Source organism: Osmerus mordax, chromosome 19 (assembly GCF_038355195.1).
Source record: "Osmerus mordax isolate fOsmMor3 chromosome 19, fOsmMor3.pri, whole genome shotgun sequence".
NCBI classification, from domain to species: Eukaryota; Metazoa; Chordata; class Actinopteri; order Osmeriformes; family Osmeridae; genus Osmerus; species Osmerus mordax.
In genome coordinates, this window is record NC_090068.1 from 10063908 (window position 1) to 10079939 (window position 16032).

The 16032-nt window shown below is 45.9% G+C and overlaps 1 protein-coding gene across 1 annotated transcript; it reads left to right on the plus strand.

Moving 5' to 3' along the window:
* The first annotated feature begins 211 nt into the window (after positions 1-211).
* Positions 212-13184, plus strand: caln2 (calneuron 2). The gene is made up of 6 exons (XM_067257488.1): positions 212-231; positions 4314-4438; positions 6714-6857; positions 7287-7399; positions 12023-12173; positions 13057-13184. Exons 2-6 carry the CDS (start codon positions 4321-4323, stop codon positions 13182-13184), a joined length of 654 nt encoding a protein of 217 aa, XP_067113589.1. The 5' UTR covers positions 212-231; positions 4314-4320.
* The last annotated feature ends 2848 nt before the right edge of the window (positions 13185-16032 follow it).

A 16032-nucleotide genomic window follows, 5' to 3' on the forward strand; every position in this document is an offset into this window, starting at 1 on the left:
ATGGAAATCGCAACTGCCAGTGAATAAGTGCAGTTTGATGTTTAACATAACGGTTTTCGGAACCTAGTCCAAGCAGAGAAATATTTTAGAAACCCTTACTTCTGCTTGGCTCTTAAATTGCTCAGCACCTGATGCAAACACAGTGTGTCAAAGTCGGATAAGCCTCTGCACGCGCAGAGAGGAGCCCATGGGAGATTGAACCTTGATTGACTGCAATCATCGATTTAACAGGTAAGCTTTCTATTGGCACCAATTCCCTGATCCATGAAGGCGGTAACCGTTGTGACTCACTGCAACCAGTTACGCATGGACAGAGCCTAGACTGCAGCTGCACCTGTTGGTGTAAAGAGGAAGCGAACAGGATGGTCAGCACTTGAGACTGTATGTGTTGAACACATTGACTGTTTTACCTTTAAAAAGCAGTGTAGGAATATGCCTTAGCACTATTAAAATAATCTACTCCTTTTTATTTCATTATCTCAGTGTCTGAAACACCCCCTTTCGCTCTGTCTGATGATTAGACCTGTAGGCTTTTTCTGAAACATGTGAATCTCACATCGCGCAAGCGTGTCCACCAGCCAGATCCTGCCTTGAACTCCACTGCTATAATGACCAAATCTGTCACCCGTCAAAATACCATCCCTCATCCTGCCCCAAAGACTTGCCATGGCTGCTGGTGCTAAAACGCCTCATGTGAGTGCAGCGTATGAGTGTGATAATGGATGGAAGTGTGTGAGAGAGAATTTGTTACGGAAGGCGTGCCTGAGTTTTTCTGTCCTCCCAATCTCCTGGGTTGACTTGGCGGGATGGCGCATGGCAGGCATATAGCCTATGGAGTTCAGTCGCGCAGTCTATTTACTTCGGACGCTCTGCGGGGTTGGTTGTTGGATAAAATACATCTCTTCCACTGACACTACTCGATGGAGGCTCACTGTGTCCTCTTCACTAGCTAACGTCTCTTTGTCAAAGTAGCCTACAGAACCAAGGGCACCTACAGATCCACGCCTGCTCGGAGTCTCGTTAAAAGAAACGGACGTTCTTCGGTCTCCGGTCGCATGTTCGTGCAACGGAAGACATCAGAGAAATCCAGGTAGCTCAGATTCTGAAGATGGGACCGGAGAGGTCGGTACTCGTGGAGCTGCCGTTGCGGCAGGTGGATGTCCATTCTTCACCTCCGCGTGGTTTGTCAGAAGATGAGCCACGCGCAATGGGGGGCGACGTTATGGAAAGCCATGCGAGGGCGTCAGCAGAGATGTCAATCACGGTAGAATACAGCCCCGACGGGTAAGGGACCACAGTGAAGGTCGTACCTGAATGGTGGCATAGGATGTACAAGAGTGCAAGGTGACTTTGTCATCATGACCGTGGCCGTTTAGAGCTTTCATCCTCCTTTTGGACTTTTGCTAGATTTGATTTAACCTGTAAGCATTTTGCAGAATGTGCAATCTGGAGAGAGATCAAATTTAAGAGGCAGTGTCTTTCATGATGCCCAGTGGTTTGATCTAACAAAATACAAAAAACAAAGGCATGTTTAACTCAGCTCAATATTTTTAACTTGTGTGGACCTCAACTTCAAACTCCTAATGACTGTGACTATGATTTGTCTCAGCCAACTGCAGGTAACTGATCTGAGTACAGCGGGGCACAGGTGTAGAGCAGTCTGAGAGCTTCCGGACAGATACAGTCAGGCTGTTCATGTGTTTCCCGAGAACATCTGGAGCACTACTACACCCTCATAAAAGAATATAACCGTTTTAAATTGTTCTTGCCGGAAGACACAACAGGTTTATGGTTCAATGTGTGTGCATGATGAGTGTGTTTTTGTTTGATTGCGTGAGAGTGTGTGTTGCCGACACATGCCGGTTGTGTGTTGCAGTTTGTTGTTTGGTGTGAGACGTGTGTGCTGAGGAGTGTTGGTGTGCAGTGGAGTGTGTGATGAATGGCATGGTGCCTATGACCTCCCTGTCACCACTAATGCATCTCTGTCCAAGGGGACTGAGTAGAGTGTGAGCTAGAACATCTCTCTGTCTCTCTTATTATGTCTCTCTCTCTCTCTCTCTCTCTCTCTCTCTCTCTCTCTCTCTCTCTCTCTCTCTCTCTCTCTCTCTCTCTCTCTGTCTCTCTTATTATGTCTCTCTCTCTCTCTCTCTCTCTCTCTCTCTCACACACACACTCTGTTGCTCTCTCCTGTGCTCTCTTTATCTCTCTCTCGCTGGCTGTCACACACAAAAGCTTTGCTTCTCCCCTCTCTTTGTGATGTTATATTGCAACATGTTCCCTCACCTTCAACTCTTTGCGCTCTATTTATTTCCCATCTCTATTTACTGTACTGTATGTGGAAGGTTCACCTTTTCTCTTTCACTTTCTTCTCTTTCTCTCAACCTCTTTCCCCCTCTACCTCTCTCTTTCTCTCTCTCCCCTCTCTCCCCTCTCTCTCTCTCTCTCTCTCTCTCTCTCTCCCTCTCTCTCTGTCTGTCTCTGTCTCTCTCATTCTCTCTCCTGCTCCCCTCCCCTTCCCCACTTCCCTGTGTTGTGTAGGTGGTTCTGCAATTCCAAGAACCGACTCACCTGATGAGTAACCTTGCCTGAGACCAGAGACTCCCTCTCTCTCAGGAGTAGATGACCCTGGATGACACACACACACACACACTCCCTCATACACTCACTCTCTCTTTCTTCATTTATTTTTCTTTCATTCTCACACACTTAACCCAGTCCTCTGTACCTGTCTTGTGCTGATATTGTGTAAGGACATCTTCTCTGATGCATCCCACTACTAAAGGCTGGACTTGATGTCTGTGTGTGTGTGTGTGTGTGTGTGGGTTCAAGTTGAGAGAGTTGTTGGGTAGATTCATTGGGAGCTTTAAATTGATGGATGATTGATGATGGTCATTGATGGATTGAGCGTTGCATTATAGGAGTTGTGGTTCAGTGCGTGTGGCTCGCCAGTGTAGCATCTAGGGCAAATAGATGTTGCCGTGGTGACCTGAGTGCCGTAATTGTGCACCTGTGCAGGTGGGACAGGATTAGAACCATGAGCAGATGGGCTGAAAACCACCCTTCAGAGTGTGTCCAGACACACACACACACCTCAACACAAACCCAAGGACCCACACACACATGTACACATACAAACATACCAGAATGCTTACACACATGCACATATGCACCCTAGAACCCCCCCACACACACGCACTTACAGTATGCACACAGAGACACAAACACACGTTCTCTGCTTAGAGTGGCACCATCACGGGCATACTTTCCACTGTGTAGCTGGTCAGAGCATCCACACATAGATCTGATCTGAGCTTGTACCATTCCTACATTTCTACATTCCTCCTAATCCTATGCATTCCCTGTTCGTCACAGGAGAGGGTGGTGTAGGAACTGAGGCACAGGGTAGTCTCTGACCTTCCTCTCTTCTCGTTCTTTCCCAGAGGTACCGAGACATCTGTACTTTTGTTGTTTTATCTTCTCTGTCTGCCGAGGAGCACAGGGAACTCAAGGGATCTATCTGCCCAGGACCTTGGATCTCTCAAGGGATCTGTCTAGAAGGATAGAGAACACCAGAGCCCTGTCACAAGTACCACCTGTATCTCTCTCTCCTCTCTCTCTCTCTCTCTCTCTCTCTCTCTCTCTCTCTCTCTCTCTCTCTCTCTCTCTCTCTCTCTCTCTCTCTCTCTCTCTCTCTCTCTCTCTCTCTCTCTCTCTCCCTCTCTCTCTCTCTCTCTCCCTCTCTCTCTCTTTGTCTCTCTCTGTCTCTCTCTCTCCCTCTGTTTCCACAAGCGTCTGAGTATTGATGTTCTGTCAGGGCGTGAGGTCGCTGAGTGAGCCCATCAGTCACCCCGGGAATAGACTGGGGGGACAGGAAGTTAGAGGCATTGACAGGAAGGTGAGAGGGTCTGAGCAGAAGATACAAGACTTTAGTCATGCTTTTTCTCAGTGGGCCGGGTGCCTGACAGAGTAGGGCGGCCAGGGAAACAGCCGAGGGAACAGCCGAGGGAACAGGGAAACAGGAGAGAATAATGAATGGACCAAGACCGAGTGGTACAGAGAGAGAGAAAGCATCAGAGGATAGGAGAGAAAAGGATTGGCAGGGAGAAAAGAGGGGTGTTACAAACCGGTTTATGGCTGATCTCGACACTGCCAACTGTCCTGCAGGACCCAGCCATGGATTCACTACACATACGCACACACAAACCCAAACACACACACGCACACACAAACCCAAACACACACACGCACACGCATACACACATTTTGATATCCCCAGTGTGTGTAATTCAATGGTGTGTGCTGTGTGCGTTTAGGGGGAAAATGCCGTTTCACCATGTACGGGCAGGGCTGCTCTACACAGGGAACTATCTGAGTCGCTCCTTATCCGAGACCAGCGAGGCTTTCCAGCTCACCAGCATCTCCACAGAAGAGCTCGGAGGTGAGTGTGCGTGTGCCTGCATGGAGATTTGTTTGCTGTCTGTGTGCAGTGTCTGTTAGCACACTATTGAATTTGGCAGTCAGGAGCTGTTATGAAGTCCTTTGTCCTCCAAATCTCTTAATTCCACGTCCCCAATGGACACTCATTGATCAGTTCGATAAAGAAACCACAAAACTTGCATCGCATAGCATCGCTGGCTCGATACGTCTGACTTTGATTGACTTTAGCCGCCAAAAGCAAACTTGCTTGTACCCTGCAAGCTGGTAGGCCCCAGAAACTCATTGGGACAGTCAAGGGCAAAGAGAAGGGTAAAGTAGGCAGGAAGTAATTATAGCTGGTCCACCCCCAGATGATCGAATGGCTTATCTTGAGCTGTCAATAACAGTTCCAGGCCAATGAGACTTTGAAATAAAGAATAAAGCAATCCTATTGGATGTCGATGAATAAGCGCTCCTGATAATCCCTCCCATGGAGGGAGTCTGCAGGCTTTGGGGTAAAACTGTGGTGTGTGTCGGCATCAATCATGACACATTTCCTGGTGAAGGATGAGAACATACTCCTCTGGGTAAGATTGAAGTTTACATCGCAGTATTGGCAACACAAATACACACAAACACACACACACGTACGCATCACACAATACAGTAATACAGCTGGGGGGCAACTCTTTCACAGGCTTTTCCACTGTGGTGCAGCATACAAATAAATCTCACTTTGTTCCGGGAGAGAAAGGCGTGCTCGTCGCTCACTCAGTCTCTCTCCTCTGATTCCTGCTCTGTTTGCCGAGGGAGCCGAAGACGCTTTGGTCTTGTTATCTGCTGGAGGGGGACTTTTACAGGCTCAGATGGATGTTGTGACTGAGCTCCCCATCATCAGGCGCTGACAGAGCGCAGACAGGCTGATTACACAGCCGTAGAGGGGGGGGGAGCTGCGTGTCACTCACAGAATGTTAAACACTCCAAATTGTACTGAGCTGGGTTGTCTCCCACCACATTTGAACCCGGGAAACTAATTGATAAAGCAGGGGAGACCGAAGGGAGCGAGAGAAAGAGGGGGATCGAGAGAGCGCTCGAGTAACGGGAAGAGGGGGCATAGAGAGGGATGCATTCGAGAATCAGGAGCAACTTGGTGTAATTGAATATGAATCGTTACTTTGTTCTGTTCCGTCAAAGGGCTGTCTTAGTTACCTAGATGTGCCCACCTTCGCTATCAGCTGCATGAGCCTGGTCCGTGGTGTCAGTGTCACATACGCCCAACCAGCTGCATGATAGAAATGACAGCCGGTCCCACGGCAGACAATCAATAGAGGTCCGACACTGGAACTGCTGCATGGGAAACGATTGAACACAGAGGCAGGGAGAAGACAAAAACGTTGTCGATGGCGAGGAGTTTGAGTGCACAGTGCGTGAGTAACAGGATTAAGTGTGACACTCAGAGACGTCGGAGGGAAGCTGATGACTAAAAGAAGCTCATTCCCACTGTTAGATGAAAGTGTCTGGGTGAAGGCTACGGGAAATGGGAGCCTCACTGCCGTTCTCCTGCTAACGTAACCAAGTGCCCGCCCTGCTTTGCATGATTGACAGCTAATTAGAGGAATGGCCAGGGTACTTTGTAGGGAAGGCTGGGCCTGCCTTCTGAGGTTTCAGTTGAGCAGGCATTCAGGCTTCCTCGGCTAATAATTACAGGGGAACGGGAAGTCTTTTATCTACTGGAGATATGTCAGGAAGGCTGTAGGTGTGGAATCTAAGCCTTCTATCTGCAAGGGTTCTGACAGGCCTCCTGGGCTTTGTTAAATACAGGAAGTGACTTCAGGGACTGACTACAGAGAGATAGAGATGTAGATAGCGAGGGAATGAGAGAACAGAAAGGATGTAAAATAGAGCATTGTCTCCTTCCTGGGAATTGAACATAAAGGGGTCGGTGCAGGAAAAGACTGAGAGACTTCCTGTCAGAGAGAGGGAGCTTATGGTTGGATCACGTCTCTCTCGTGAAGTTTTGAATGGTTGGATTGCTGGCTTGTTCGTTTGTTCTTCCTGCATACGGTAATTAGGAGAGACACAAAGAAAGATATGTATGGGAGTCACACACAGTCTGTGTGTCTGAATGTGTGTGCTCTCAACACAGCACATGCTTATGTAATGTATACTGGTACTGTGGGTGTGTGTGTGTGTGTGTGTGTGTGTGTGTGTGTGTGTGTGTGTGTGTGTGTGTGTGTGTGTGTGTGTGTGTGTGTGGGTGTGTGTGTGTGTGTGTGTGTGTGTGTGTGTGTCTGCAGAGATCAGGGAGGCGTTCCGGGTGTTGGACCGCGATGGTAATGGCTTCATCTCTAAGCAGGAGCTGGGCATGGCCATGCGCTCTCTGGGGTACATGCCCAGCGAGGTGGAACTGGCCATCATCATGCAAAGACTGGACATGGACGGTGAGGCAAACTCCACACACACACAAGCATACTCACAGACACACACAGACACACACAGACACACACCCGCGTATACACAATCACACACACTGAAAGGAAAGATTGCCTCCTTTGTCTTTGTTTATGTAGTCATTCTCCATTCTTAGCAAACACATAAGCTATTTACATACCGGCTCATTTGTTTTGGCAAGGACCCGGTCTCTCACTCACACATATGCACACTTACATACACAAACAAGCATCTCTGTATGAGATGATCAGTACTGATAATGTGCGTAGAACAGCCATTGTACAGAACCGAAATACTGTTGTAAAATGTTCACAACCACACAGGAAACACAAACCTGTTTGTCGGCGCACCAGTATGTCGGTCTGTCAATCTTTTTATTCATGTGAGCCCCCCTTATCCTTTTGTCTGTGTGCCTATAGGGGATGGCCAGGTGGACTTTGAGGAGTTCATGACGATACTAGGACCCAAATTACTGTCCTCTGAGACCAGAGAGGGATTTCTGGGCAACACCATCGACAACATCTTCTGGCAGGTGAGAGCCAGGACGCTGACCTCCTATGCACTTCTTCTTCTTTGGTTGTTGTCTCTCCTCTCTGTTTCCTCTTCGTACATCTCCATTTATCTCCTTCTTCATCTTCCCTTTTCTGCTACCCCCTCTTCCTGCTCTCCTCAGGATGTCTTCTGAGTGTATTCGGCATTCAGGTCACGTTGAGAGGCTCACTCAAAGCCTGTTTTCTTCACATATTGGCACAAACACACACACACACATGTACACCCACCCACACAAACAAACACACACACAAGCACTCACAGACCCCCTACCTACAGCCTTCATCCAGAAACATATTTTGGGGGGGGCCCAGGGCTTTAATATAGTGTCATGCTGAGGATTGAGTGTGTGTGTGGGTCTGCGTGTGTGTGCGTGTCTGCGCATGCCTGCTCTTGGGACATTTGTAACAGCTTCAAAAGACCTCTCCTTCACAGAAGAAATATATTCCAGGGAAGTGCATCTGTTTGGGGTTGAACGAGTGCTTTGGAGTAAGCCTCTGTTCACGTCCATATGGCTGGTGTGCACTAGCCTAGCTTGTGTTGATGGATGAAGTCCATTTTTTACTATTTGTTGGAGTAATGTAATTGGCAGTACCTCGAAACAAAACCAGGACAAATCAGTCCTAAAAGTCCCAAATCCAAGTCCTAAATCAGTGGACTCTGGAAATCCTGTCAGGACAGACTGTTGTTCCAGTGGTAGTTCTCCTGTCAGAGCTAGTCAGCGTTCATTTATTTTGAATAAACTAACAATGGTAGAAGATTGTGAATCACTGGAATGGAAGAGAGGAAATGGAAGACAGCGAGAGAGTGAGAGAGAAGAGAAAGACAGAGACAACAAGAAAACAGAAGTAGTTGAAGAGGGAGAAAGAAAGGGAATAAGATTTTATGATTCATCAAGGTCGCAGACAGTCTGTGTCTAGGTGAAGATTTAGACGTTCACCTTAACAGACATAATGACTCATAAACACACCAAGAGCAAAAGGAGAAGGAGAAATAAAGAGACAGAGGGAGAGAGCAAAACTGAGAAAGCGAGAGAGAGAAAGAGAAAGAGAGAGAGAGAGAGAGAGAGAGAGAGAGAGAGAGAGAGAGAGAGAGAGAGAGAGAGAGAGAGAGAGAGAGAGAGAGAGAGAGAGAGAGAGAGAGAGAGAGAGAAAGGGAAGGCGAGAGGTAAATAGAGAGGGAGGAAGAGAATTATACCTTGCTGTGGTGGGGGGTAATGACTCATATAGGCACTGAACTGCGATAACATTATGAGACCAGCTGAGCAGCTCACTGATTGGCATCAGTAGGAGTTATGGAGACATGAAGACGTGCCTGTGTGTGTCTGTGTGTGTGTGTGTGTTTCTGAACGTGTTTGTGAGATTGTGTGATTGTACCTTGTTCCATCTAGGAATGTTTTGACTGCGGTCCTCGGCCCAAGCTCCATGTTCCTTGGATGCCTTGACAGATTCAATGGAACCCCAGGGTCGTTCTGCAGTATCTGCTTTTTAATTCCCAGACTGCCAGATATTACCCAAGGTTGCCAGATTTCTGCTGAGAGTTAGTAAATATGAAGGGGGAGGGGAAGAAACCCTCTTCCCTTTCCAGCAAAAGGGCTCCAGCATCTGTGTGTGTGTGTCCATGTGTGTGTGTGTGTGTGTGTGTGTGTGTGTGTGTGTATGTGTGTGTATGTGTGTGCATTCTTGTGTGTGTGATTGAATACGTTAGTGCTTTTAGCATCATAACTACATAATCAGCTCATTTAACTTTGGTCTTTCAAATAAAAAAACTTAGAAGTACAACCTGCATACATTTTCAACTCAAACTGACATTGCATACAGCCATTGCTGCAGAAGATGTGTTCTGTAAGCATTCTGTAAACGTTTTGAAGTGTTAACACAGCAGTCAGCAAGGAGATACCGTCCTGACTCCTAAGAGGACAGAGAGGAGATGTTTGGAAGGACATTGAGTCAAGCGCCTATGTGTGTCTGATTGATGTGTCTGGATGCCTTTAATGTGCCACTGCCGTCGTCACACACACACACACATGCAAACATACGCACACACACACAGTACACGGTCAACCAAAGGCAACAGTCTCTGACAGATGTAATCTCCACATGCCCTGTCTATCACTCCCTCATGCGGTGTGTGTGTGCGTGTGTGTGTGCGAGATCCCAACACCATATTTACATTTTCAGATGTATCCTAGAGGATACTGGGATGTGGTTGGGCATAGTACTCTCCAGGCCAGACAGACAAAAGCATCGCAGACAGTCTCATTGTCCTTCCATGTCATGTTGTTTATCCTCAGACAGAGGCGAAGGCATTGTAGCTTTATTCCCCCTACTCAGACATCAGAGAACAGAGCCCTGGAAACAATGAACAGACAACCGCTCAGTCTCGCTGCCCTTAGCTGTCACTCACACAGGCCGTCCGGAGAAACCACACACAATCTCAGGCATGCGGCAGACCATTCTTCCGGGGATGAATGCAATCGTTATGTTGCTGTCTGAGTCTGTGGACATAGGCTCTCTCCACACTCATCGCTCCCACCTTCACCTGAGCACTGGTTATCCTTGACCTGGGGACTGTTTGCACACCATGATCTGATCTGGGTCTTTGATATCACAGAGGCATCCACCAGAGGTTCATCTGCTTTGGCTTGCCTTATGTTGCTTGCTTTCCTCCAGGTACACTCTAGCACTTTCGAGGATCATGTTCTTTCATTGAAATTTGTTTAACTACATGCTCTTCTGGTTCTACCCATTGGCACTTATTTGCTTTTAAGAAAGTATGCTTCGTGTTTTGGTTACCCGCAATGTTTTTGGGGCTCTCGTTGTTTATGATCATTGACCTATGCCCTTTTTGTCAAGCTCTCTTTTGTTAGTTGCTTTGGATGAAAGCGTCTGCTAAATTATTAAATGTAAATGTAACCTTCCTCCTGGTTATATGTGTGTGTGTGTGTGTGTGTACTCATTCTCCCACTAAGTGTGATGTCTTTTCTTCTTGTATTAATCTTGTGGTGTGTGTGTCCGTGTGTCTGTGTGTGTATGTTGTTTTGGTAATTGAGGTGTAAATCACCTGGAAAGGTGACAAGCTCAGTAAGATTGGAATCAATAGAGCTTTCCCGCCTTTCAATGCACACATCACGCACTACCTTTCAATCAGTTATAATGAGACAGGCTTTAAAGCTCTTAAATGTTTGTGCGTGCATATGCGTGCATGTGTGTGTGTGTGTGTGTGTGTGTGTGTGTGTGTGTGTGTGTGTGTGTGTGTGTGTGTGTGTGTGTGTGTGTGTGTGAGCATGTGTTAGGTAGATCAACCTCATACAACATTGTGTGAAGAGTAGGCATTGGAGATATAATATTGAATGTGGTGGGAACATTGTATTGATTGCTGGTCCATGTGGATAATGGGATATCGGGAAGGATATTGGATAAGGCTGATTAGAATGTTATTCCTACCTTTTATTGGTGTCACTTTAATGTTCCCAAACCCTATCACAGCTCACACTCAATGGGCCAACACTGCCTACAATAGAACAGCCTGGAAGTCTCCCACCACCACATCATCCATCAACTGATCTGATCTTACCTTGGCCTTCTAGAGGGAGAGAGAGCCAGCAGAGTTGGCTCTCCGTCGTGTGTGTGTGTGTGTGTGTGTGTGTGTGTGTGCGTGCGTGTGTTTGTGAGAGTGACACACAAAGAGAAGTAAGCGAATTTGTCTGAAGGTCAGGGAAAAAAGGAAAAATCTTTCCATTGCCACTTCCCTCCTGTGGGAACATACTCCCTGTCACTGTATCTCCAGTAGCCACAGTGAGGGTTGTGAGTGACACGTACAGAAGCCCACTTTCCTTTCCCACACCTGCAAAGTGCCCAGATCCCCCCATGTCGCCTCAGTTCCAAAACCGTTAATACCCTTTCAACGATTCTTGACACAATAGCTCCAGTCCGTGTTGGTTTTTGGCTTAATCGTTTGAGAGACCGATGCTATCACCAGCTGTGCATACGTGGATTGCTAGCCTCTCAGTTCAATCAAATCAACCTTTCTCTTTCACCGACACAACCTTGTGTCTCTTTCCTCCATCTCTGTCTTCCCCTCCCTTTCTCCCTCCTCCTCTCCTTTAGACCGTCTTCCACTTTCTCTTTCTGCCGTCACCTTTCTTCCTTCTTTTGAAGTATCGATTCCACTCAACCGTTTTGCTCTCTCACTCGCCCTACCTCCCCCCTTTGGGGGTCGAAGGGAGTGGTCACACCGTGTTTAAGGATAAACAGTCAGTCCATTTCAGGCAGAAAAGAGGACAGTGTCCTGGAAGGACATGGGTTTTAGGATGGGCAGGACTGGAATAAAATCCAAAGCTCCCAAAAGTGAAACCGATGAAAATGCCAGAGACTCACACTCTATTGATCGGATAAGACCCATTCTCCTCAAGGCCTCATAAATCAATTCTTCACTCACACACACACATACAGAATCCCCCCCCCCCAAAAAAATCGAATCTGTATCTGCAAGGAAACTAATGATTTCAATACCTTCTTTTTGATAATCTGTCTGCACACTTCTGTATACACAGTTCTGCGAGATGCTGGAACTGAGGTGTGTGTTTATGATCATGCCCTTGCAGTTTGACATGCAGCAGCTGTCTCTAGATGAGCTGAAGCAAGTTCTGTTCCACGCCTTCAGAGACCACCTGACAATGAAGGACATTGAGAACATCATCATCACAGAGGAAGAGAGCCTCAACGAAAACCAGAACTGCCCTGAGTACGAAGGAGGTGAGCGGTGGGGAGGAAGAAAGAAGGGGGGAGACAGAGATCGATTATGATGAGAGGAAAAGGGGGGGGGGGATAGAAACAAAGATAAAGGAGGTCGGGATGGAAATCTGGGGGAAGGGGGAGGAGGGGGGTGAGTCAGGGAAATAGGATAGACGGACAGAGAGATGGGCAGAGTGAGGTAAATGGTCAATGAAAAAATTGAAAATAATCAGTGTGCCACTTATCGCACCGATTTATATTTCAGTGAGGAGATTGAAAGTAATGAATTACGGCTCCTAAAGGAGATAAGCAATGACTGGAAACGTAGAGGGGAAGGAGGAGTGTAAAAGACAACAGTGATGTTTAGGACGTTAATACAATAGAACAGCTGCACGCCTGACCACCCGCTCTCTCCCCTCTGACCTGCACCTTAACCCCTCCTCTCTTACATCTGTTCCTCTCCTCCTTAATCCTTCACTCCTGCCTGCTCTCACCTGTCCCTTGGATCCTTGGTCTGTCAGACCCAATCACAGTGACATGACATAGCTTGCTGATGTTGCTTTGTGATTGTAACCAACTTAGACAAGGGAGGCTGAGAGGGAAGGTTTCAGTGTTGTTGCTCCAACTGCCAAAGCCATGGCAACTAGACTCCTCCAAATTCCATCCTCTATCCTCCCTCATCCCTTCTCCCCTCATCCCTTCTCCTTCCTCTCTCGTCCTTCCCCTCTCCTCCCCCCTCCTCCATCTTCCCTCCCCTCATTTATCTGGTGTCTGGGGGAAACCACTGCGGGGCCCTCCTAACCCCTACTAGCCCCATTTCTTTGTTGTCTGTGGTGAAGTCTCAGGGGGGAAGTACAATTCTCATCCTTTAGTTTTCTGTCCTCCTCTTCTCTTTCCTCTCCAGTCCATCCTAAGAAGAAGAACCGACAGACGTGCGTGAGGAAGAGTCTGATCTGCGCCTTTGCCATGGCTTTCATCATCAGTGTCATGCTCATCGCAGCCAATCAGATGCTGCGGAACGGCATGGAGTAACTAACCACACTGTGAGCCTGGACTGTGGGGGGGGGAGGGAGGGCAGCTATGATCTCACATGCTGTCTCAGCAGACAACAGGAGCATACCAGCCTCCCAAACACACCTGTGATCTACGATCACTTTTTTATGATTATTTGTTTGAATTCCTATTAGTAACAGACAATGCAATGGATGTAAGGAAAGCAAGCATGCAGAGAATCCGTTATTTTAGTAACTGTCAAAAAACAAAGACACTGGTTATTTTAATAAACTGGATCTGATGGATCTGTATATTTTTTTTCATAATCATGTAGGGATGAAAAGATTCCCTCGAGTACTGAATTCAATACCACGGCTACCCTTTAACATTTTTCTAATCGACACCTTCGTTTTGAACATGCCCTGAACTCTGAACCTTTAAGTTGAAACTTAAGGACTGTTGCTATTAACTGAGTGAGGGCACTGTAGGTCGTCTTTGGTACTTAAATCTCTATATTTGTTGTTCTGTCATGTACAGTAATTAAAATGGCCTCATCCCTTGTTTGACACACCACGGGCCAATTCATAGCCCCACCTCCAACCCCCCACCCCCCTTAAAATAAAATAAAAAATTAAATGTCCAGCCAACATGTTACTTAGAGCATTGGTGCTCCAGTATAGACACATTTCACTCTCTTTGTACATGTCTATATGTAATATTTGTGCTACTACAGTCTGTGATAATGTCCAAACACGTTTACACAGACACTCTGTATGCACAGTGTGTGCTATATACGGTTACTCTTGTCTCATGTCGTAGGGCAGTGTTGTCTGCATGTGTGTGCTATGTGAGCTCAGGCAAAGTATAGAAGCAGTTGAAATTGAGTGGAAGACACACCAAACATATCTGGCTATAGTTGAGGTGTGTTGTTGTTTTGGACATGTAAGGGACTGGGTAAGGTAGGGTCTCAGTTATAAATGCTGTGTTGAGACACAGGCTTGTATCCTTTACGTACAGATCTTTCTTCTTCTAACATTTCTGTTCAGTTTACATTTACATTTACATTTAGTCATTTAGCAGACGCTCTTATCCAGAGCGACTTACAGTAAGTACAGGGACATTCCCCCGAGGCAAGTAGGGTGAAGTGCCTTGCCCAAGGACACAACGTCATTGGCACAGCCAGGAATCGAACCGGCAACCTTCTGATTACTAGCCCGATTAACTAACCGCTCAGCCACCTGACTCCAGTTCAAAGGTAGAACTACTCACAAAAGTAGGTATATCTATTTACAGAGTTGACACTGCCACTTACAACAATAGTGTGAACAATAGTGTGATCATATATCCATCTTACCAAAAACACATTTACAATGTTGCATATTTACATAGTTGGGGTGAGGGTAGCTATGTCAGGGATATTTGTGAATGTTGGGCAACATAGATTTATTTTGTTGGACTAGGCCATCTAGTGGCTCAAGTGAGAACTACACCCAGTATAATCTTTGACATAAATTGATATTTCAGTAAGAAGTCATAATGTTCTTTTACCAGTTCAGTTACTTGATATTCACTCATCTTACTAAAGCTCATAGACATGGCTGGATGTAAGCAACCTCACAGACCTTCTTGTCTCTTACAAGCATCTATCCAGATGACTCAGATCAGTGGGCGGGGTGAACCAACACCACGGACAGATGGAGGCCAAATCAAACGTTACAACAGTCACACACTCAGTATGCATATTCTACTACTGCGTTTCAAGACTGTGAAAGACAGGGGAAATCAATTCAACCTTTCCCAGTGGCACGGCCTTGATTTTATATGTATGTATGTATGACAGGCTGTCACATTTGACTTTCAGATTTATACTGAAATAACTACTCATGCCAGTATATACCAGCTATTAATCAAATCAGACTACAGAAAGGAATATGTTCCATAAATATGCAAATACAAGGTCACATCATCTCAGTGTCGTGTACGTCCACACTGATGACTGTAGGATTCACTGTAAAAGGTGGATATCCACATAAGTTGTAATGTTGTGTTCCTGTCACAGTAGATATCGATGTATTCACTGCCTCATATTCTATAAGCTGAAGTAGTGAATGTACACATACTCTAGTATTCTGTCGTTTTATGTCAAAGCACCCAGTTGTTTTTAAAATTCTCTATACGTTTACAATATATTTATATATAATTGCACTTTTGTCTATTAGCCGGGTCCTATGACACCAGCATATATTCAAAGTATGTAATCTAGATAGTCTTAATATTTGTGTCATATTTTTTAAACCTTGCAAAGGGGATGTAAAGAGAGGTTTCAAAATATTTATATCTCCAAGTTTACACCATTCTACAATTTCCCTGCAAGAACAAAGTAAATCTCCCCTTAACTGACATAAACTTGTTGAAACATGTTTATTACATGATTGTATAAAGAGAAATCTAAACACAGATATATATAACCTTGGCATGCTGCTTAGACAGAGAGAAGGAATGCAAACAGCAATATTGTTTATTTAAATGGATGTTAAATAATGCAAATAATGACATGTAATCTAATCGGTATGAAAAATAATCAAACCTGTGTTTATGCAATAAAACTTGTTTTGATATAAACTTTAAGTCATTACGTATTTGTGTGTATCTGGCTGTCTATTGTTGTAGTGCTAAGATCGTGCTCACACCAGCCTGTTAGAATATTGCCTGGCTGTGGGAATATTATTAGACGTCTGACAGCTGTGAGCTATAGTCAACAACAGCACCATGCAAAAGCTTTATTGAACCAACCAAGCCATCTGAACAGGTTCAGACATGTCATGCATTGCCACCAGTCCTGTTTTAAGAGGTAGCTTAAGAAGTAGACGTATTTATAGATAATTGG

Bases quoted from the DNA above. Each gene is read 5' to 3' on its own strand.
- caln2 (XM_067257488.1), top strand. From the start codon at position 4,321: ATGCCGTTTCACCATGTACGGGCAGGGCTGCTCTACACAGGGAACTAT. The intron at 4,439-6,713 runs GTGAGTGTGCGT...GTGTGTCTGCAG, and splicing joins CTCCACAGAAGAGCTCGGAG to AGATCAGGGAGGCGTTCCGG. The intron at 7,400-12,022 runs GTGAGAGCCAGG...ATGCCCTTGCAG, and splicing joins TCGACAACATCTTCTGGCAG to TTTGACATGCAGCAGCTGTC.